Genomic DNA, 21,846 nt, shown 5'->3' with positions numbered 1-21,846 from the left:
TGTGAGCCAATTATACAAAGGCAGTATTTCTGACAGGGATATTGTTGTGCGAAGTGGGCTACTGTCACAAGCATTTGATGATAGTGACTCAGTCATGGCTGACAAAGGATTTCAGATCCAAGATATTTTACCTTTGGGTGTTACCCTTAACATCCCACCATTTCTCGGAGGAGACAGCCAAATGTCATCAGAAGATGTAGTGTGGACACAGCAAACTGCAAGCCTAAGGATTCATGTGGAAAGAGCAATAAACAAGATTAAGAACTTCCGTATCTGACAAAGAGTTGTACCATTAAGTTTATTCGGAGTCGTTAACCTGATGTTGAGTGTGTGTGCTTTTCTGTGCAATATTCAGGAAGCACTTATTTCTGGATAAGTATGACAAATATTTTTGTCCTTGATTCACATTGTAATTTATTGTTGAAAGCCACAAGAACTGACAGAACATCAATGAGTTGCCATCTCAAGTATCCTTAGGGTTTAAACAAATTATTGTACATGGAACGTTAACCGTTAGGTTATTTACTTCTATACGTTGACAAACTTTTTTTCCAACTCCCTAAACTTTTTAAGCTTAAGAAATTTGGAAAATTATATCCATATTCAGACTGAAACAGTAGTATATTTATGAAATATTGATATTTTTTCCATCATCAGCTTGACTTTTTGGACTTGAAAGATAATAATATTACCACGAGTAGTGCTTTTTTCCATAATGGTCTGAAGCAGTCTGTGACATAATCAGAAGCTCTTGTTAAATTTACTGTCTACCAGAAATGACAAATTTCCTCCATTTCTATGATTTTAGACACGACATATGTGTTCACTGTGTATGACTTCATTTTGGCTTAAACACAGTAAAGCAGTCTGGCACCAGCTGACTATGTCTCAGAATGTTACAGACCCTAAAATAGAAGCTAGGCATAACTAGTACATAGACACTATATTTAACAGTGACATTAACTTTTCATTTTAAATTGAATCTGCTCATTTCACATGCTGCAGTAAAGGTCAAATTAAGGTTCCCTTGCTGCTAAAGCTAAAAAGTGTTCGAAGCAATACAGTTTTAGTGTTCCTTTTAACTCATTCCAAAACTGATGATTAAATGGAATGCGCTCAATACTCATTCCCTTGCTGGTATATACAACAAAATCACACCACCTGGCACCAGTTACTCCCATCAACTCCTGGACTTGAGAGTAATATTTGTGTGTCCTCTTAAGCTTTGGCTTTCCATCAACCTCTTCCATGAAAAAATTACCATCAGAACAGGCGTCCAAGGGAGTAACCAGATATTTTGTCTCTGGGCACTTGACTTCAGAAAGCCCAAACGGATCATTGCATCCTGGATCAACTACCTTAGCATCAAGTGATGCACTCAACTAGGGAGAATCTAGGCTAATAACAAGTCCTAACTTAAGTATCTTGACAGGCCTTCGAATTGACATCTTGTGTTTCTGGTACTGTTCAATGGCAAATGGCTCGTATTTGAGACTATGATTTGTACACCTTTAAGAAAAAGGTTTTAGGTTAAGTAGATTTTTTACTAGGGTCTCATGGCTTTGTTTCCTTGCCCTAAAATAAGGCCAAAATTTGAGGCGTGAACGTAAATTTTCTTTCATCCTTCCATTTTTGGCAAGTTGACTGTTCCCGTGTTTTCATTTAGCTTATCAATATCCACTTGTATCTTTTCTAGTAAGCATCTCTCATCTCCAGAAATCTCAGTTGGTATTTGAAACTGTTCATGCAAAGCCACGATGGGAAATCTGGGAAAAACCGCTAAATGAGAATCATTAACATGATTGTCTGAATCTGACCTGTTGACAGATGAAATGTCACAAAACGCTTTAAGTTATCTTCAGTCATGGTTACTTGGGAACTGGCAAAGGATCCTTTGAGGACTTTTTCCAAATTTTGTCGGGAAAAGTGTAGTTGACTCAGTTCTTGCTGTCATAATCTTTGATAAAGCCATTTTAGGGTTAAGCTCTCTCAACCGTTCCAATAGTTTTGATTCAGATACCTGCTGACCCTTAAGGCTATTTCGGGCCTCGTACAAAAGGCATTTCACACCAGCGTCTCTGGATGATGATTGTTTGTCTAACTCTAAGCTTGTTTTGGTCACCAACTCATCACTTACTTACATACATACATACATACATACATACATACATACATACAGACAGACAGACAGACAGACAGACAGACAGACAGACAGACAGACATACATACATACAAACAAACATAAAAACATACATACATACATACATACATACATACTTTATTGACTTTCCCCAAGAGGGCTTTCAAAGACAATGTTATAAAAATAATCCTATTACAATTAAAAAATCCTATTTACAATTAAAGATGTTTTAAAATCTGAATGTTCTAAAAGAAAAATAAAAGTATACAAATATATATATAAAATTACAACTCTTTGAGTAATTTGGTCCTTAAATGATTTTTAAAAACATTAACGGAGTTGCACTTCCATCACTGGTTGTGGATTTATACAGTCTCCTCTTCCCTTGCGATGGCACTGCTGCAGAGTTGATGTGCAGATCTGTTTTGGCTGCATGTCGTCTTCGTTTTCAAGGTCAGTCACACTTTTACACTCGTACAATGAAAACTGAATAATTTTAACAAAAGAGCCAACATATGGTTGCCTAACCCGACCTGACCAGCAACACAAGAACAAGAGGCATTCTTGAACTCTCAACTAAAAATGCACAATGCAACTTTCAAGTTGTGGGGAGGATCATTTTCGCTAAAGCTGTGGTGGCAATGACAGCGCAAATAGAAATAAGTATTATTGCTGCTGACAAGTTCTTTAAATATTAGTCGTTCAAAAATGTTGTAGCTTTTCGCACACTAGTCGGTACTGAGTGACTTTTACTTGAATTAATCTTTTTCCCTGACTTTGCGATATGATTTTTCATCTTGGCATGTGTGGAAAAAGGCATTCTTTTTTATATCACCAGACCAGCCATCCGAAGGGTAGTTTGGCTGCGGTGCATTAGCAGCACCCGAAATGTTGTCTTCACTCGCTCTTTGGCGTTCTTTGTGCTTTGTATACAAATTGTGAGGATCTGGATCAACTATATTTTCGACTCGGCCAGTTCTGATATACTCTTCGACCCTTCAAAAGCGAAGAGAAAGCTATTTTTAGCTCGTAAAATCTGATTTTTCACATGTATTGGTGTGATATTTTGAAAAGTCATAGTGAAACACGAAGCAATGTTGCGCCTAACCTCTTCACTAGCACTGCCTTTGTTTTCAACCCCTCCAATAAATCGCCTCTACATTTGAGCCAAACACAAAGTTCTTCGCATTTTAATGCCCGAGGCTCTCTTCCAGCGAGAGAAGCTCCCGGAATAGCGTCCTGGGTTAGCACACTTGCAGCCATTCGTGACAACCAAAACAACAGGGAAAAGCCATGGCCTAACTAGCCTCGACTTCGCACAAGTCGGCCCGGACCGCACGAGTGGTCCGCCATATTTGCATTCGGTGTATTGGAGTAAAAAAATAGAACAAGTATATAGAAATTTATTTTTATTCCTGCCTTGTTGACAAATCACAAAACGACACACTGTAGTTTTCCGAAGAAGTCCGCACTAAGGTAATATGTTTGTGGCACAGTCCTTAGAAGTGTTTCAGATCAACTATGGACATGGACTGCTTGACCATTGACTCCCATTACCAGAAATCGGGGACATTGATCATATTTCACCTCACCAAGCCTTTAAAGATGGCGGAGAAACGATTACAAAGAAATGTATAGGATAAAAAATATATATCCGAATTACTGACCTGTAAAAGAGGATGACCATCCTCCATTGCTCCTAAAACAAAGAGGACATCCATGTGATACTAAAAATATTGTCCGGTGGTTGATTTTTAAAAGAAAACTTCGGACAATTGATGTTCAAGATTTGACCCAAAAGAGACCCAAAAGAGACCCAAACTGTCTCTTAAGTTCTCAAATGTCGTCAAATATTACCTGAGGAATGTTCAAATTTGGACATCAAACCTTGAATAAATTCACTTTCCATCGCTCTCCACATCATCGTCTAAGAACAAACTTTCAATAACCACCAGAAATTTCCTGTATATGGACTAAAAAGTTCGAAATCAACGCATAAGAAGAGTGATAATCCAGTTATTTATCCAACATGTCCCTAAGAGACGCGTCCTAACATTGAAAAAAAATATAGAAAACGTCCGCCGTATCGGCACTTTTCCTTCTTTGTTTTGGAAGCCATTTTAGGAATATAGCGATAACGAGGCATTTCCATGTGGAAGTACGCTAGTCTTAAAAACAGCAGTCCACTGTCTACAATACCCAAGATCCCATCTCAGTACCTTCGAGCGTGGCCCACGTGCGTGATTGTATTTCTGCTTGGAAATTAACATTTAAATATTACGGCATTACTATAGCATCTGCAGCGCATTTCTTTACTTGTTTTTAAGTTCAAACCATGTCTGATTTATTAAGTGATCGTGAGCAACAAAAAGCTGCAGCTAATCTTCGAATTAGCAGCCCAGCAAAAAATTATCGCAGACGAGAGGATGTTGACGAATGTCAGATTGCCTTGTCAGTCGAGATACCGTATTTTCTCTTAAAAGAATGGCATGACAATGTTGACAAGAGCGATCCTGAAGTGAACACTCATAACTACATCACTCTTGTTAATGATTTGATCCTGGGCATTGTGCCCGAATAAGGCAAGAGTCAGGGCAACAAATCAATAACAACTTGTCAAAACAAGCCGGGTCAGTAAGAAGCAAGTACAGAAATGCTAAGAATAGTCGAGAAAGGAATCAACTCAATCAACAAAGTCTTAAAGTTAGCAGTTCTGAACATGAACTTGTATCACTCAAAGGTGTTGAAGAAGAACTTATGGGCTCAAGACAAGAGATTCACGAGTGGAAGGAAGAAATTGAAGACCTGGAAGATCAAAAGAAAGAACTAGTGAGAGAAATGAATGAAGCCCTGAAAGAAACGGACGAGCACTTGAAGGAAAAAGATGAGGAAATAACTTAATTAAGAGGATAAAGCGATGAGTTGTCTCAGCACATAAATAGGCTCAAGGAGAGGCTGGGGGAGGTGGGGTGCACTGGGAAGAAGCTGGGTGATCTTTGCCAAAGGCAGAGGTTCAGGCAACTAAAAGCACTAAAAGTAGAGCAGCAGTGGCACTTTGGTTCCTGAAGTCGTATGGATTGGAATTGAGTTGCCTCAAAGGTGCGGATGCCAAACATGGCACACCATATACGCTTCATTTTGACAGTGAAAAGTCTGCCGTACCCACACCCACACCAACCAGCATTACAAATGAGGAAGATGAAAAACTGGAACAAGTCCTCTTTCTCTTAGATAAATTCTGTGCAAGTGATGAACTTTATCACAAACTTACAATGATGTGTGATGACCTCCCAAAGTCTTATTTAGTCAAACAAAAGCGAAATGAACTTAACAAGATTTGCACAATTCAACCTGTTCCTGGCCAGTACCCAGGTGTCCTGATATCTGTCTCTGAGGCACTGGTTGAACATGGGAGAGAACTTTTAAAAAATAATCCACATTATGACCTAAATGAACCTGTGAAAGTCAAGATCAGTCGCGATGGGGCAAAAATGTCCAGGAGCACTAATTTCATGATCCTCTCCTTCTTTCTTCTTCAAACTGGTGAAAAGGTGATGTCCTCTAGAGGCAACAGGACCATAGCAATTGTCAATGGCCCAGAAAAGTATGACACCATGGTAAACTCTTTCAGATCAGCCATCAATGAAATCAACACTACTTTGGAAGCTGGCTCAATTGAGGTTGATGGGAAAGAAGTGAAAATTGAAATGTTTCTGGGAGGAGATTATAAGTTTCTTCTCATGGCCATGGGTCTTAGTGGTGCCACATCTACCTATGCTTGGTGCCTTATTCACAAGTTGGAACACTGAAAAACCAATCAAGCACTACCTCTCTACAGAAATAAAAAGGACTCTGTCCAATATTAAATCAATGCTACCCCTCCAGAAATTTTCTGTTATAAACCAGCCCCTTTTAAATATTGAACTAGACCATGTCATTTTGGATGAACTCCACCTGGTGATGAGAATAACAGACCGTCTACTTGAAAACTTAACAACTGAAGTTATGGAAATGGACAGCAATGCTGACCTCAGAAAGGGAAGAGGAGAGAGGAAAGGTGTGTACCTAGAGTCCCTTGTCAAGGCTATAAATAATATTGGAATTCCTTTCTCCATCTGGGAAAAGAAGAATGCAGATGGGAAAGGAAGTGGATCTTATGACTGGACAAGTCTAATTGGATCAGATAAAAAAAAGCTTATGGAATTTCTGCCAGCACAACTGCAACAAAAAGATATCCTCTTCCCTGAAACAAAAGATGTTGTAATTCAGCTGTGGTCTGAATTGAATGATCTCTACAAAATCATAAATGATTACAACACAAATGCTGAACAGTACCTTGAGGTCTCAGAAAGGGGGAAGAAATTCATAAATCTCTTTTGTTCACTTGCTAACGAAAAGATAAAATATGGAAAGGACAGAGTCACACCTTGTATGCATTCATTAACCTACCATGTGCCACTTGTCATCAAAACATTTTCATCAATTAAGCAGTTCACAGGGCAAGGTGTAGAAAAAATAATGATGACGGAAAAAGAATTTTTTTTCAGAAGTCTAATAAGTGGGATGCTGCTAGAGATGTTCTACTTCTGGAATAGCGACAACTGTCTTTGCAAGGCCATGAGAGAGAGAAGAGAACATATGAAAAGAAATGGGATTGCTACTGGAATGAAGGAATTGTTCAATCAAGAAAGAAGAGGCAATGATCACAAGTAACCTTTGTGGAACCATCTGACCAAGAACCAAGCCCTTCTAATGCAGCTTTGGATCACAATGAGGAAGATCTCAATAACAATAGCGTTGCTCAACTCCATAAGAGGATCAGAACAAAGAAAATTCAAGTAAAGGGGCTAGCAAAAATCATTATGGCGTTGCGAAGATATGATTCTAGCTGCCACTGGGAGCCAGTTGAGGCTTAACATGGTTGTATTTACGCGCACCACAAAAATGCGACAGGTGAAGTTCCGTATGCGTTGTAATTTCGTTATGTTGCCCTTGGAGAGGTACTCGTACACTTCATCAATAAGACAATTTGCTAAGAACTTAAGAGTTAATAATCGTAAGAAGAGGATTATATTTTTTAAAAATAGGTTTGGTATGATTAACCTGACTGAGTCTATGCCTACAGGAAGAAAATGATGCAGTTTCGGTTATGTGTTCGTCAAAGGTCAAATTAGAGTGTAAATAAATGCCTAAGTCTTTAACACTGTTGACAGAGAAGAGTTCCCTTCCTATGAATTTTAGCGAAAAGTGGCCTAACTTTGAGCGCATTTGTCTGCTCCCAAACACCAGCATTCTTGTTTTACTTGGGTTCAATAGAAGATAATTATTTGAGCACCACTTGGCAATTTGAAGAAGGTCATTATTTACATTGGTTACAGCTTTGACACTTCAACAGAACCTGACATGCATTAATTTAGGCATCTTTTTGGAAACATTGCTGCTTCATTTTGCTCCCAGTAAGTTCTTGCTTCCCGAGACACACACTTTGGACCATCCTGCAGTAGCAATTGCTGTAGATGACTCTGTTTATGTTGATGACTCGCTCAAAACCTTGGAAGCAAACTTTCTTATTTATTTTCCATGGCCGATTCAATTTACGAAAATGTTCTTCATACGAAATAGTCATCAACATGTCTTTGCAGCCTATAATGCATTCAGCACTCATGCCCCTTTGCTTCTAAGGGCTGTGTTTCCCCATTGAGGCGGTGAAATTTCCTCATTTAGCGCTTACGGCTGCCGTCCTTTCCAGCCTTCTGTCTCCAGAAACCTTTTAAAGATTCCTGCTTTTAAAGATTCCCGTTTAAAAGATTCCCGTTTAAAAGATTCCCGCTTTTAAAGATTCCCACATTTAAATATTTCCCGTTTTAAAGATTCCCGCAAGCAGGGCATTATTATTTCCAAGTTCTTTGGATAAAGTGTGGCAACTTGTGGTGAAAGTTATTGACAAATTGTACATTCGAAATCACAAAGATAAGAAGTGTAAAATCCACTATAATCCTGATGGCAAACTACCTGATGGCTTCAACACAATGGCCGCAGAACAAACGTCGCAATTCATACACTCAGCTCTGTCACCAATCAAACAAAATTCCTTTGCTCCCAAAAAAATTATAACTGATTGTGTTTAGTGGATTATCTGCCCATTGAGGGGACTTAAATACTCGCGTATATACCTGATGTTTCAATACAGAGGATACAAAAGTAGCAAAGCATTAAAGGATCGCTTGATTCTTCTCACTCGACATGTATTATTGTTTGGTTTACTTGGAATTATGCAATTTGTGACATTTATTGAAAATACCGGCATGCCGGCCATTTAGTATTTTGAAAAACTTGCTATATAGCCACAGCATTAAATCGGAGGCTTTTAACGGAAATATTGTTCAGTATGTGTGTATTATTACTTGCATTGTGCAATACGTCCCAGTAGTTCTATTTTGTTTGTTATTACATTGTTATGACAATTTTCCCTGTTCGTGGAAATCTTTCATTAAAAAAAGCCTTCTCTTCTGGTGTAGATTTTTCGTTATTACGTTATTACGGCCGGGTACTTTCCAAGTTATTACCTTGTTACGATAACTTTCTCTGCTCCACCTTTAACCAAATCCTCCCCCCTAGCGTAGATTTTTCCTTATGACACTATTACAGGAATTTTATGCTTGCCAAAAGTTTTCGTTATTATATTATTACAGGCAACTTCTTTGGACATGGAAATTTTTCGTTATTACGGGCAAATTTTCCTCCTCTCGCGTAGATTTTTGGTTATTACGTTATTACGGGTACTTTTACACTTGCCGAGAGTTTTCCTTATCATATTCTTACAGGCAACTTTTTTAGTAGTGGAAATATTTCGTATTACGTTATTACAGGCAAATTTTCGAACCCATCGCGTAGATTATAGGTTATTACTTTATTACAGGTACTTTTGTACCCGCCGAAAGTTTTCGTTATTACATTATTAAGGGCAACTACTTCAGTTGTGGAAACTTTTCGTATTACGTTATTACGGGCAAATTTTCCACCCCTCGCGTAGATTTTTGGTTATTACGTTATTACGGGTACTTTTACACTTGCCGAAAGTTTTAGTTATTCCATTATTACAGGCAACTTCTTGGTCATGGAAATTTTTCGTTATTACGTTACGGGTACTTTTCTACTATTCGAAATTTTTCCAGTAAAAAACAAAGAAAGGATAAAACAAGGAAGTTGAGGGAAAGGAGAAAATAAGGAAGTCATCAAACAAAAGAAGAAAGTAAAAAACTATTACGCTGTTACGAAGTAATAAGGAAAAAAGAAGGAAAAACAAAACCTATAATGCGCACCATATGGGTAACCAAGAATTGGCTGACAAATTTGATATTTCTATTGCAACAGTGAGAGTGTAATTCTTTCTTGGTCAAATTTCTTGTATTTTGTGTTTGGTACCATACCGATTTGGCCTTCAAGGCAAAAAATCCAGAAACACATGTCAGAGTGTTACCCAAGGTGTCGAGGAATCATTAATGTGACAGGCGCCATGATGGCAGCCACGAATTTTGCTCTCTGTGCTAACTAAATGTTTACCAACGTTGCTGCCAGTGATAACTGATATATAATTGTAAATCGTTCCTTAGACGAGGCTCTCATACCAAACTCACTCAAAACTGCCTTGATTATTCCATTGTTAAAGAGGACTAATTTAGATACTGAAGATTTTAAGAATTTTCGTCCTGTTTCTAACCTTCCATTCGTCTCTAAACTGATTGAGAAATCGGTTGCAGTACAACTTGTGCAGTATATTGATGACAACAACCTTGATGAGAAATTACAAATAAGTTATGCCCTAGTTATATCAGTGACTTGTTAGAAACTTATAAGCCTACTAGGTCTTTGCGATCATCGAGTAACAACTTGTTAGTGATTCCTCGCTCCAAGTTGAAATCTTATGGCAATCACGCCTTTTCTGTCTCTGCACCTAAGCTGTGGAATGACATTCCTGAAACCATAAAATGTAGTATAGATCTTAACACTTTTAAGCGTAGTCTTAAAACTTATCTTTATAAGCGTTATTTTAATGAATGATTACATTTGATTATTATTATACTTTTTACCTTGATTGTGAAGTGCCTTAGAGCTTTTGGATAGGGTGCTACATTAATTGTCATTTATTTCTATTTATTTATTTATTCAGAAATCAAGACAGAGGCACCATCAAGTTTAGTCCTCAGCAGCCAGTTCTACTCGTCCTACAAAAGTCACACTACATCCAAAGGGAACATTGTTATGTCCCCAAGTGGTGAGGTCATCCATGTCAGTGATCTTTTTGAAGGCTCCACCTCAGATAAGGAACTTGTGAAAAGGTGTGGCTTATTGAATTTGTTGGAACCTGAGGATCAAATCCTTGCTGATAAAGGGTTTACCATCCAAGACCTCTTGACCCTCACTGGGTGTGAATTAGCTATACCTGTATTTCTAAGCAGTAGGGATCAGTTCACGAAGAAGGACCTAGAAAAGGGCAAGCAAATACATAATCTGAGAGTTCATGTTAAACGAGCCATATTAAAGAATTTAATTTTTTTGAGAAAATTGTTCCACTTTCAATGGCTGCTAGTATCAAATTAATTCCAATGCAAAACATCGCTTCGAACCGTTTTCCCGATGCTTCATTATGGGGCTGTGCTACCTCTTACTTTGTAAGAAAAAATATTTTGCCCAGGTTCCAACTTTAACAGTCAGTGAGGCAGATCCGCCATTTTGCTTCTGCCCCACATGGAAGCAGTATCTGAAATATCTTGCCTCCTGGACTCGCTACTACGCTAATTCGGACAGCACTTTCCACCAAGCTCATGTCATTACTAGTGGTCACTTTTCACTTAATTCCAGACCAATAATAAACTCCTCAAACTTTTCTGTTTGCACAAAAACTATTGCTAGGGAATCACAGAGCCTTGAGTTGCGATCAGTGTGAACTTTGGTGTCACATGAAATGTGATCAAGTGATACTGAGCCAGTATAAACACTTCCAGCAAATGGACCAATTTAATTGGATCTGCCCGGCATGTCTTTTATCCATACTGCCTTTTGCTGCTGCACCCATTCCAATGGATGTGACTCGCGAACTGGACGACAAGCAGTCATAATCAAATAGCACATGCTTGAAGCTGGAGTGAATTTATTGTTGGATTTTTCCTGTTATGGTGAACTTTTGTGCAGTATTTGGTTGCTAAAACAGTTCTAACAGAGAAAAGGACAAAAGTTATTTTTGCATACCTGCAATTGTCAGCAGATCGAATGCTAAAAAGTGAGCTTTAAGCATTGAACGTAGAGCGACTTGGCTCTCCAGGATCCGAAGAGAAGATCTAGGGGCTGATCTCAGTGAATTTCACAGAGTTTGTGGGCACCATTTTATTTCAGGTTTGTATAAATGTACTTTATACCACAATCCACGAGGCATAATGATTGGTTTTGGTGATTTTTAACTTTCTTCACTCAGCTTTGGATTCCACACACTTCAGTTTTAAACCCACGATTGAAAGCATTAAGTGTTGTCTTCATTTGATCTCATTCCCATCTACATGGGAAAACCGACATCGATTTATGATAAGGAAAACCCGTACTGGGCACCAAATCAGAATCTTGGTTATGATTTCCGTGGCATTTCATGCAGTGACTAGCAATGAAAGATATGAGAGATCACAAGGAAGGATTGAAAAGCGAAGGAGGAGTGAATGTGCTAGTGCTCTGCTAGAAGTGTCCTGTCATCAACCATCAGATGGCATTGAAGATGGAGATGAAGATGCACCCAATATTGAAGAGCCCAGAGTGAAAGAGTGCCAAACGGAAATTACTTGTGCCTAAAAAACAGGGTTAGAGAAGGAAAATGCTTCACTCAAAGAAAAACTGAGAATGAACTCCATCAATGCGGACTTTTTTAAAGAAGACAATGACAAGCTTTTATTTTACACCACGCTGTCAAATTGGTCACTTTTGTTACGTTTCTTTAATTTTCTTAAAAATTCTAGTCCAGACCTGAAATCATCAAGGGGGATTTTAAGCCCCTTTCAAAAAGTTTTACTTGGGTTAATTCGCATAAGGTTGGACTTGACAGGGAGGGACTTGGGATACAGGTTTGGGGGTATTAGTCAGGCCACTGTGTCTCGCACATTTGTGCATGTTCCAGATGTACTTTACCGTAGGCTTGAACCTTTGATAATCTGGCCTGACAGGGATGCTTTTCGTAAAACCCTACCAATGGACTTCTGCAAGCACTGCCCAAACTGTATCGTTATTATTGACTGTTTTGAAATATTTCTCGAACGCCCTTTGAATCCTTTTGCAAGGGCCCAAACCTTTTTTATCATACAAACACCATGATACTGTGAAGTATCTTATAGGTACTACTCCCCAAGTTACTGTGAGTTTTATTTCAGAAGGGTGGGGTGGGAGGGTTAGTGACAAGGCACTTTACAGAGAATAGCGGACTTTTAGATCATCTTAACCAAGGGGATGTCATTCTTGCTCACAGGGGGTTTGATATCCAACATTCAGTGGGGTTATCTTGTTCTACAATCAAGATGCCCGCTTTTACAAAAGGGAAAAGGCAACTCAGTGGAATTGAGGTGGAGCAAACCCGCAGGATAGCAAATGTTCGCATTCATGTGGAGAGGGTTATTGGAAATATTCGAAAGAAATATAGCATTCTGAGTGCTACTCAGCCAATTGATTTTGTCACTGTACGCAATGGGGATGTAACTACCCTAGATAAGATTGCAACAAGTTGTTGTGCCCTAGTGAATTTGTGTGACTCAGTAGTTCCATTTGATTAAACACTTTAATATTAGCCTTATCTTAAATATACATACAACAATTTAACTAGTTCACAAAAAGCTGTATTTGAATCTCACAATAGAAAAATGTATAAGTTCATATATTGGTTTTATCTGTTTAAAAAATAAAAGAAAATGTGACTCAAATGTTGTCAGGATTCTTAACTTGAGATTCCACCCATGTTATAACACCCTACTCGCTTCGCATAGATTTCCCCTTTCGTCGCTTTTGGCAATCTGGACAGTACCATGTATTTGATTTTGGAAATGTGTTTAATTTTAGACATCGAAATGTGAAACCACTGCTAGCTGCACCTTCCATCATCACATCCAACCATTTGCCCATGTTCCCCACCCCTACAATAACAAAATTTATTTACCCCCTTCTTCTGTAGCAGACCCATCTGACAGAGATGTGACTGGTCTCGAGTACCATCGGCCAATAACCTCAGGTAAAATTGCTCGCACAAAAAAAATCTTTTGCTTTAAGAACCTTCTCCTTCCAAAACAATTTGTCCGGAAAAAATTCTCTAAATCGAAAAAGACCCTTTTTAGTCCAATCAACAAAATCAATGTATTTCAGGTCTGTGCACATCAGCTGCAACAGGACCTGTTGAAAAAAGTAAAAAGGATCAAAAGCTTAATGCTATTTACAATTTAGCATCAATACTGTTATTGTAGCAGCCTAATGTCTCGCATATCATCTCATATTCTACAAACTTAGACAAGAAAACTTGCCAAGGTTTTTGCTTGTAGCTGAAATATTTGAAAAACTGCTCTTAATATAACACAGGTACAATTTCCCAAAACGAATGAAAAAGTAACATTATTAAACTTTTCACCCATGGTACCTCGTGATAATATTGGTGATTTCGCTTGAGTCGATGTGCTCCTGTTGTTGTCACCTCCAAGCAAAAATTCTTGTCTTGGGCAGACGTGGAGATGTCATCATTCTTGTGACAAAACAGACACTAAAAAAAAAAAAATCAAAGTACATGGAAGTGTAATGTCTTCAGTTTATTTAAAACGATCCAAAATTCACCCTTGGAATTTCTAATAAAAAAGAATCCAAGAATTAAGATTGTCTTTCCCAAGTCACTGGCTGAGAAATCGAACATGTTATATTTGTTAATTAGAAAGGTCAATAAAACATGCTCTTTGCAAACATGAGCTGACCTGGCCATATCAGTTGCAGACTAAAATTAATAAACTTGCTTTGAATGGCACTGCTCCTCCCTGGTTTCGATCTTATTTGTCTGGCCGTTCCCAGCAAGTGTCTGTTCGGGGAGCTGTATCTGATAAGTTCCACCTGCGGTATGGTGTTCCTCAAGGCTCGTGTCTCGGCCCATTTCTCTTTACAGTTTATGCAAGTGCACTGTTTGATGTTGTGAAGAAGCACCTCCCAACTGTCCATTGTTATGCCGATGACTCTCAGTTATATATCACGTTTAGTCCCACGGCGCACTCTGGCCAGGCTGATCCAGTTGTTTCTATCGAACATTGCAGTCAGGACATCAGGCAGTGGATATCTCAAGACAGGTTGCTCATGATTGATGCCAAAACGGAACTTCTTTTCATCGGCACAACTGTTGGGCACTGTCATTACTCCACAATCTCCCATTTGCAATCTGGGTGTCTGGTTTTGATTCTAATCTATCAATGGGTGATCACAGAACGAAAACATGCTCTGCAGAATTCTATGATTTGTATAATATCAGGAGGATAAGGAAGTACCTTAGCAAAAAATGTACGGAAACTCTGATACATACCTTTATTTCTAGCCGCCTTGACTATTGTAATAGCCTCTTATACGGCTTACAAGCGTATCATATTCAAAAACTGCAGAGTCCAGAACTCTGCCGCACGTCTTGTATTTGAAGAAAGTAAATTTTGTCATGTTACACCATTACTGAGAGACCTACTTTAGTTACCCGTAGCATATCGAATTGTTTTAAAAACTTCATTGTTAACTTTTAAGGCCATTCATAAACTTGCTCCCACTTACATTTCTGATCTTGTATCTCTGAAAGACACAGGGGGTAGGTACTATCTTAGATCAAATGACGGCAAACTTTTTAACATTCCACCATGCAAGTCTCTTTCCATGCTTGGTGATCGATCTGTTTACAGGGCTGCTCCTAAATTATGGAACGATCTTCCGCTTTTTATTAGAAATATATCTTCAGTTAATGGTTTCAAGAAGGCTCTTAAAACTCATATATTCCAGAAGGCATTTCCCAGCTAATTTATTGTTTTTATTCTTTTCATAAGAAGGATTTTTATATAGGACTTTAAAGATTAAGTACTTATTGTAAATAAGACTTTTTGCTAATTGGAATATGTTTAGGATTTTTAGATTTTGTTGAGTCAAAGTAACGCACAGATAAAAATTTTTTTCTCTGGATTGATACTTGCGCAATACGAATCAATAAATATTATTATTATTGTTAGCAGTGCTGTATTTTTAATTCATCCTTCCACTATGACGAGTACTTTCTATAGTATTGAGAAATATCAAACTCTTTGATTGATTTCAGATCCTGTGATCCTTAACACTGTTCAAAATGTTAAAAGCTGTATGTTGCATTTTGCCACAAATATTACACTATACTAAAAGTACATCAAAAGCTGTCAAACAGGTTTCTTTCATGTAACTCAACAAGTTCATTCTCAGTCGTACAAGCCCTTTGCAATTCTTGATGGAAGATAACAATTTTTCCCAACAGTACCATCTGATGTGAAACACTAACAACTAGCAACCACCCATTGTATCTTGACTGCTGTAGGATTCACTATTTTGAAGCCACTAATGTAGGCAGGTAGTAACAGAAGTAAAATAAATTAAGTTTTTCAATCATAATTGAGAAAAACTCAGAATCATAATATATCCGTTCATGATGAAATTCCTTTTTACACTGAACAAAAAAGTCAGACCACCCCTGACCAGTGAGTCCCACACAGCCCATGACCTGAAAATAATACTGATGCCTCTTTTTTGTGAGTATACTCCTGTTGTGGGGTTTTTTTCAAGTATTTTATATCTTTGAGCTCTTCTGCCATGGAGCATTTAATTTAAAAGAGACCCCAAGGTGAACTCTATAAAGAGACATAATAATATCCTCCTATCTGGACTACGACCAAGATGAGGGACTCTTCCGTTAATCACAAAACCAACTTTTAAATAGACCAACCAAACTTTTGAGCTTATAACTCTGCAACTTATCCTCATGTTCTAAGCCATACTTCATGGCAGCTGTTTGTGTTGTTGTTCCCTTTAACAATCTGGTAGCAAGAGCTTCAAAATCTATTTGCCTAGAGCAAATACTTTTAAAATTTGATGCAGTAAGGCGAAATTTCCCTAACCGATACCAGTCTTTCTGGAATTATTGTTTCCTAGTTTGAAGCTCAATCTTCATGGTAGTTTATCAATTTTCTTGTGCGGGATGTAATTCCCATTATATTGGCGAAACTAGTCGCCACTTCTCTATTAGGATAAAGGAGCACATGGAAGGCGATAAAAACTCGCATATTTTTAAGCATTTCATTACATCTCCTCCTTGTAAGAACAAATACTGCCTTTCTTGCTCTAGTATTCTGGATTCTGCTACCAACTCTATTGATTTAAAACTCAAACAAGATTTTTATCTAAATAACATCAAACCTGAACTTAACAAACAATTGCAGCATTATAACACTTTTCTAGCGTTTTATTTCACACCTTTGATGTTTAGTGTCACTTTGTGATTAGTACCTGCTTTTGCATTACATCATACTGTAAATATTTTATTCATCTACTTGTCTGTTATATAATTACTCACGTTCTGTTACTCATTCATTGAAGATGGCATAAGCATGCCGAAACATGTCTCTCAAAAAAGTTGTCTATTTCTTACAATATTTATCATACTTGCTACTACTATGACCTTATTTTCTTTTATCGGTTAGTTTATTTGAACTTTTTTGGTGGTCGCTCTGCTTCCGCGTTACTTGTTTTTTTCCTTTTCAGGCTGTCAAATGCCTTCTACAACAGACATCTCCTTCAGATGCGGAAAAAGAGGCCACTGGAGCTCTACTTGCAAAGGACTTCATGACAGATTCGGACCTGTAAGCTAGCGGTTCAAAGGAGCAGTTAGCACAGCATTCGGGGATCAACCCCGTAAACTAGTTGTGATAACACGGCTGGAGTTTACCCGTTAAAGGTAGACCAAAACATCACGTCCAGTTTTCGAAAGAATAAACGCTCTCTCCTTCATCGTGGAATGCATTACAAAGGGCTACAAGATACCTTTCTACCTTACTCAGACAACGGCAGAGTTCAAGAATAAATCCCCTGCTTTGAAACACTCTGACTTTATCCAATCGGCGATTCTTGAGTTGTGTACTTCCAGGAGCGTTTGTAAAGTGTCCAAGTGTTATCTCAGGGTTATTAATCCCCTCTCTCTTTCCATCCAGGGTTGCGGGAAAAAATGCCTAATTTTGGACTTGAGATATGTCAATCAATATATCTTTAAGCAGAATTTCAAGTTTGAAGATTAGAGAGTTGGCCTACATTATTTTGAGAAAGGTAGTTACTTCACTAAGTTTGACTTTAAAAGTGGGTATCACCATTTAGATATTTTTCCCGACCACCAACGTTTCCTTGGGTTTAGCTGGGTCATGTCTGATGGAAAACCTAGTTTCTTTATGTTTACCATCTTACCGTTCGGTTTATCTTCGGCGCCTTACATCTTCACCAAGCTACTCAGACCTTTAGTTAGACACTGGCAATCTCAGGGTATATACACTGTTGTTTACCTTGATGATGATTTCAATGTCGCATCTACTAAGTTGTCAAGTGAGATTCACTCTAGCATCATTAGATCAGATCTGGTTTTGGTCGGCTTCCTAGCTAACAAAGATAAGTCAGTTTGGGATCCTGTGCGTTTAATCACTTGGCTTGGTATCATTTGGGACGGGCTTCTAGGAGAAATTAGCATTACTGAACCCAGAATAGATAAGGCTTTGCTTCACATTGACAACACTCTTCAAGATCCTAGACTTTCTGCTGGAGGCCTGGCCTCCATTGTGGGTAAGATCATCTCTATGAGTCCTGTTCTAGGGAATCTTAGCTGGATTATCACCAGGCATTGCTAGATGTCCGTAGCGGCTGCCCGAGACTGGGACAGTGTGTTTGCTCTTCATAGGTATTGCATGGTAGAGCTTCAGTTTTGGAAGGATAATCTTTGCTCTGTTAACTCCAAATCTGTATCAGATTTGGCATCCCCTTTCATATCCATTTACTTGGATGCTAGTAATACAGCCTGTGCAGGTCACATTGCTGGGGTAGATGTGCATGCTCACATGATGTTTACAGAAGCAGAATGCCAGGAGAGCTCTACTTACCGGGAGCTGTTAGCTGTTCAGTTTGTTCTTAGTTCGTTTAGTTCTTTCCTTCCTAACTCTAGGGTTAAGTGGTGGCTAGGATCGTGCAAGTTGGCCGCATGAATTTCAATCTGCATAAGCTAGCTTGCAATATTTTTTCGTTTTCTTTCAAGGCTGGAATTTATTTAGACATTGAGTAGTTGCCACGATCACTTAATGAAAAAGCAGATTTCCTCAGCAAGATTGTGGATTATGATGATTGGGAGCTTGCCCCCGCGTTCTTTCGGCAGCTGGACGTGATTTGGGGGCCATTTACGGTGGATTTCTTTGCCACCCACTACAACAAGAAAGTCTCAAAATATTTTTCTAGATTCTGGAATCCTGGAGGACTGGCAACACGAAAATTGCTTAGTTGTGCCACCGGTCTTACTCTTGTCAAAAGTCCTTATTTTCATGTTTAGATGCAATGTCAAGGGGACATTAGTGGTACCTTGCTGGCCGTCCGCGCCTTTCTAGCCTTTGTTGGTTCATAACTTTTGGGACTTTGTTGTCGATTATTCATTTTTTGACACTCCTGAACATCGACTACAAGGTAGCATCGAGGACTATTGCAGGCCGACTCTTCCAGGTAATTCACCTGGTCGTCAACCCTGACCAAACTTGTGGAGTTCCTAAGAGATTCATTGGGGAGAATGTGGCCCTTCCCTGGGACAAGATTCACTACGCTACCACCTCTGGTACCCATGTCGCCATCTTGTCCCTAGACCAGGAGAAAGCACTTAAGGTGGGGTTTTACCTGAATTTTGCCAAAAAAATGACTTTTTTGTTTTCTTTAAAATTAGAAACTTTAACCAATAAAGTTAACATTGCAAAGTGTTTTGGGCGAATTTTTACAACAATTTAGAGGAGACGGGGCAATTCTTAACAACAGGTATAAGGCGCAAATACCATTTCCATGGCAACGGGAGTTGTTATTGTCTGTTTTTTTTCGTTTATGACCTCTTACCCCTCCCCAAAGAGGTCCAAATGGGCACAGAAGCTTTGGGGGACATCTCTGTGACTGTTACATGAGTCCAAAAGCTAAAAGTTGCACTCTGGGATACGTTTGAACGTGGTGAAATACCGGGAATCATCGAACACATTGGAAATACTGCTATTGTTGTCGAAATTATGACTGGAAGCAAAAAAAAGAGCCGTTATAGAAAGAAAAGGAGAGGTAAAGGATTTGGTGGATCACGCAGAAAGGAGAAATCAAGAGATGAAGCCTCCGTAGAAACGAGAGAACCAGTTATAGATCAGCCAAGTCCTGGCACGTCGCTCGAACGATCTGGTCTGTCTGATGCACTGGCAGATGAATCTGGCGAGGACAGCGATCAACCGATTAGTTCCTCTCGAAAAAAAATGAAACTTGAAATTTCTTCAGATGAATCTTCTAGCAGCTCGGCTGAAGAAACCGAAGCTGTAGTTGACACGAGTGGATACAGGCTGGTCGATTTAAAGAGTTTGTCATCAGTGCTCTCCTCTGCACACAAATGCGAAAAAGGTGAGTCCATAAAATAGGATGAGCCTAAATACGACGATCTGCGGATTAAAGTAGAGTTTTTAGTAGCAAGTTAAAGTTAGAACGAAAGACTGGTAAAGTGAGCCTTAACAATATTGAAAAGTATGGTTACAATATGCTTGTTTTCTTAATGAAGTTTCAGTTTCATAATTTCGTCAATTAATTATTCTCTTCGTCAATTAATTATACTCCTCAGGTACAGTTGCAAGTTTTTTGTCTTACTTATTTCTTACTATCTTTCAGCAAATATAACTATTGAAGAAAACACCGCTGGACGTACAGGACTGATGTCAAACCTGTCACTTACCTGTAATGCCTGTGAAAAAAGTAGCCAATTGCTGACATCAACAAATATCACTAACAGAGGCAAGTCATATGACATCAACAGGAGAGCTGTTTACCACTCCTTAGAATCAGGCATTGGTTATGATGGGCTTTCCTCATTCTGTGGAGTCATGAACATGCCTTGTCTCTCCACATGTGCATATTACCAGCAGGTTGATAAAATTTTATTAGTCCTGGAAGATGAGGCAAAGGAGCAGCTAACCAAAGCAGGCCAAAGGCTTCGAGAACTCATCCTGCAGGAAAATGATGGATTGGGCAGCACAGAAACTCTGGATGCTGCTGTAAGCTTTGATGGGACATGGGCCAAGAGAGGCTTTACCTCCTTAACTGGTGTTGTTTTTGTCATTTCTGTGGACACTGGTGAAGTTTTAGATTACCATGTGTTATCCAAAGCTTGCCAGAAATGCGCCCGCAAAAAGACCCAGTGTGAAGGGAATGATGACTCATTTGAAGAATGGAGAAGGGAGCACATTGCATCTGGTGAATGTGACATTAATTTTACTGGAAGCTCACCAGCCATGGAGGCTGAAGGAGCTGTTGTTCTTTGGAACAGATCAGTCGAACTACACAATATTCGGTACAAGTGGATGGTGTCAGATGGTGACAGCAAGGTCTTCAATGCGGTAGAAAATGCTTATGGTGATTGTAAAGTCATTAAGCTGGACTGTGTTGGCCATGTCCAGAAGAGAATGGGCAAGCACCTTCTTAATCTGAAATCCAGGACCAAAGGTAAACTTGAAGATGGCAAACCGATAGGGGGACATGGCAGGCTAACAGAGAGCAAAATCAAGCAACTTCAGAAATATTATGGCCTTGCTATACAGCAAAACACACTCTCAAAGGTAAATCCATCTGACCGAGAAGTTGATGTGACAGTTTATGCAATGAAAAAGAATATTATTGCCATTCTAAACCACAGTGTGAAGTCAGGAGATGCTGCTAAGCAACATTGCTTCTGTGCACCCGGGGAAAGCTCCTGGTGTAAGTGGCAGCAGGATCTGGCCACAGGAACATCCACATATAAAGCAGATGATTGTTTACCTGAGGTTTTTCTAGAACTATTATGGCCCACATTTATGACTCTAAGTGACACTAAGCTCCTTGAGAGGTGTGTTCGTGGAACAACCCAAAACCCAAATGAATGCATCAATTCTATGGTCTGGGTTCGTTGCCCGAAACATAAGCATCATGGGGCTAAAGTTATTCGATGTGCTGCAGCATCTGCAGTTTGTCACTTCCATCAAGGAGCTGAATGCAGGAAAATGATAATGGAAAAGCTTTCCATTCCTGGTGGTACATACACCAGCCATGCATTTAATCTTAAGGACAGGAAGCGCTTGCGAAAAGCAGACCTTCAAGTTACTGAAAAGGAAAAGAAGCGTCGTCAGGGTCTTCAGCTTGTGCACACTCGACAGGAAGAAGCCCTTCGCGAGATGGAAGGAGTCACATATGAATTTGGGGCATTTTGAACATTACCCTAGGCTTCTAGGAACAAAATCACAACTTTTGATCAGTAATTACTATTTAAAATTCAAGATAATTGCCATTTCATTCTATTTCTCAACTTTAAAGTTAAATTTATCAAACTGTGGTACTTTTGCGTTTGAGGAAAGATAACTCAAGAAGGATATAAG

The 21,846-nt window shown here is 38.9% G+C and overlaps 1 protein-coding gene and 2 pseudogenes across 1 annotated transcript; 2 read left to right on the top strand and 1 right to left on the bottom strand.

Moving 5' to 3' along the window:
• Nucleotides 1-435: 435 nt before the first annotated feature.
• On the bottom strand, nucleotides 436-3,545 carry LOC111330571 (uncharacterized; annotated as a pseudogene).
• A 7,729-nt stretch (nucleotides 3,546-11,274) lies between these two features.
• Nucleotides 11,275-12,959, top strand: LOC111330572 (uncharacterized; annotated as a pseudogene).
• A 6,208-nt stretch (nucleotides 12,960-19,167) lies between these two features.
• On the top strand, nucleotides 19,168-21,846 carry LOC148728686 (uncharacterized). Its single transcript, XM_088725671.1, has 2 exons — nucleotides 19,168-19,849; nucleotides 20,111-21,846. Exons 1-2 carry the CDS (start codon nucleotides 19,477-19,479, stop codon nucleotides 21,679-21,681), a joined length of 1,944 nt encoding a protein of 647 aa, XP_088581797.1. The 5' UTR covers nucleotides 19,168-19,476; the 3' UTR covers nucleotides 21,682-21,846.

The sequence above is a fragment of the Stylophora pistillata genome, chromosome 6 (assembly GCF_964205215.1).
Source record: "Stylophora pistillata chromosome 6, jaStyPist1.2, whole genome shotgun sequence".
NCBI lineage: Eukaryota > Metazoa > Cnidaria > Anthozoa > Scleractinia > Pocilloporidae > Stylophora > Stylophora pistillata.
The sequence above is the reverse complement of the archived record's forward strand: the minus strand, read 5'-3'. Positions and strand labels throughout refer to the sequence as shown.

Bases quoted from the DNA above. Each gene is read 5' to 3' on its own strand.
- LOC148728686 (XM_088725671.1), top strand. From the start codon at position 19,477: ATGACTGGAAGCAAAAAAAAGAGCCGTTATAGAAAGAAAAGGAGAGGT. The intron at 19,850-20,110 runs GTGAGTCCATAA...ACTATCTTTCAG, and splicing joins TGCACACAAATGCGAAAAAG to CAAATATAACTATTGAAGAA.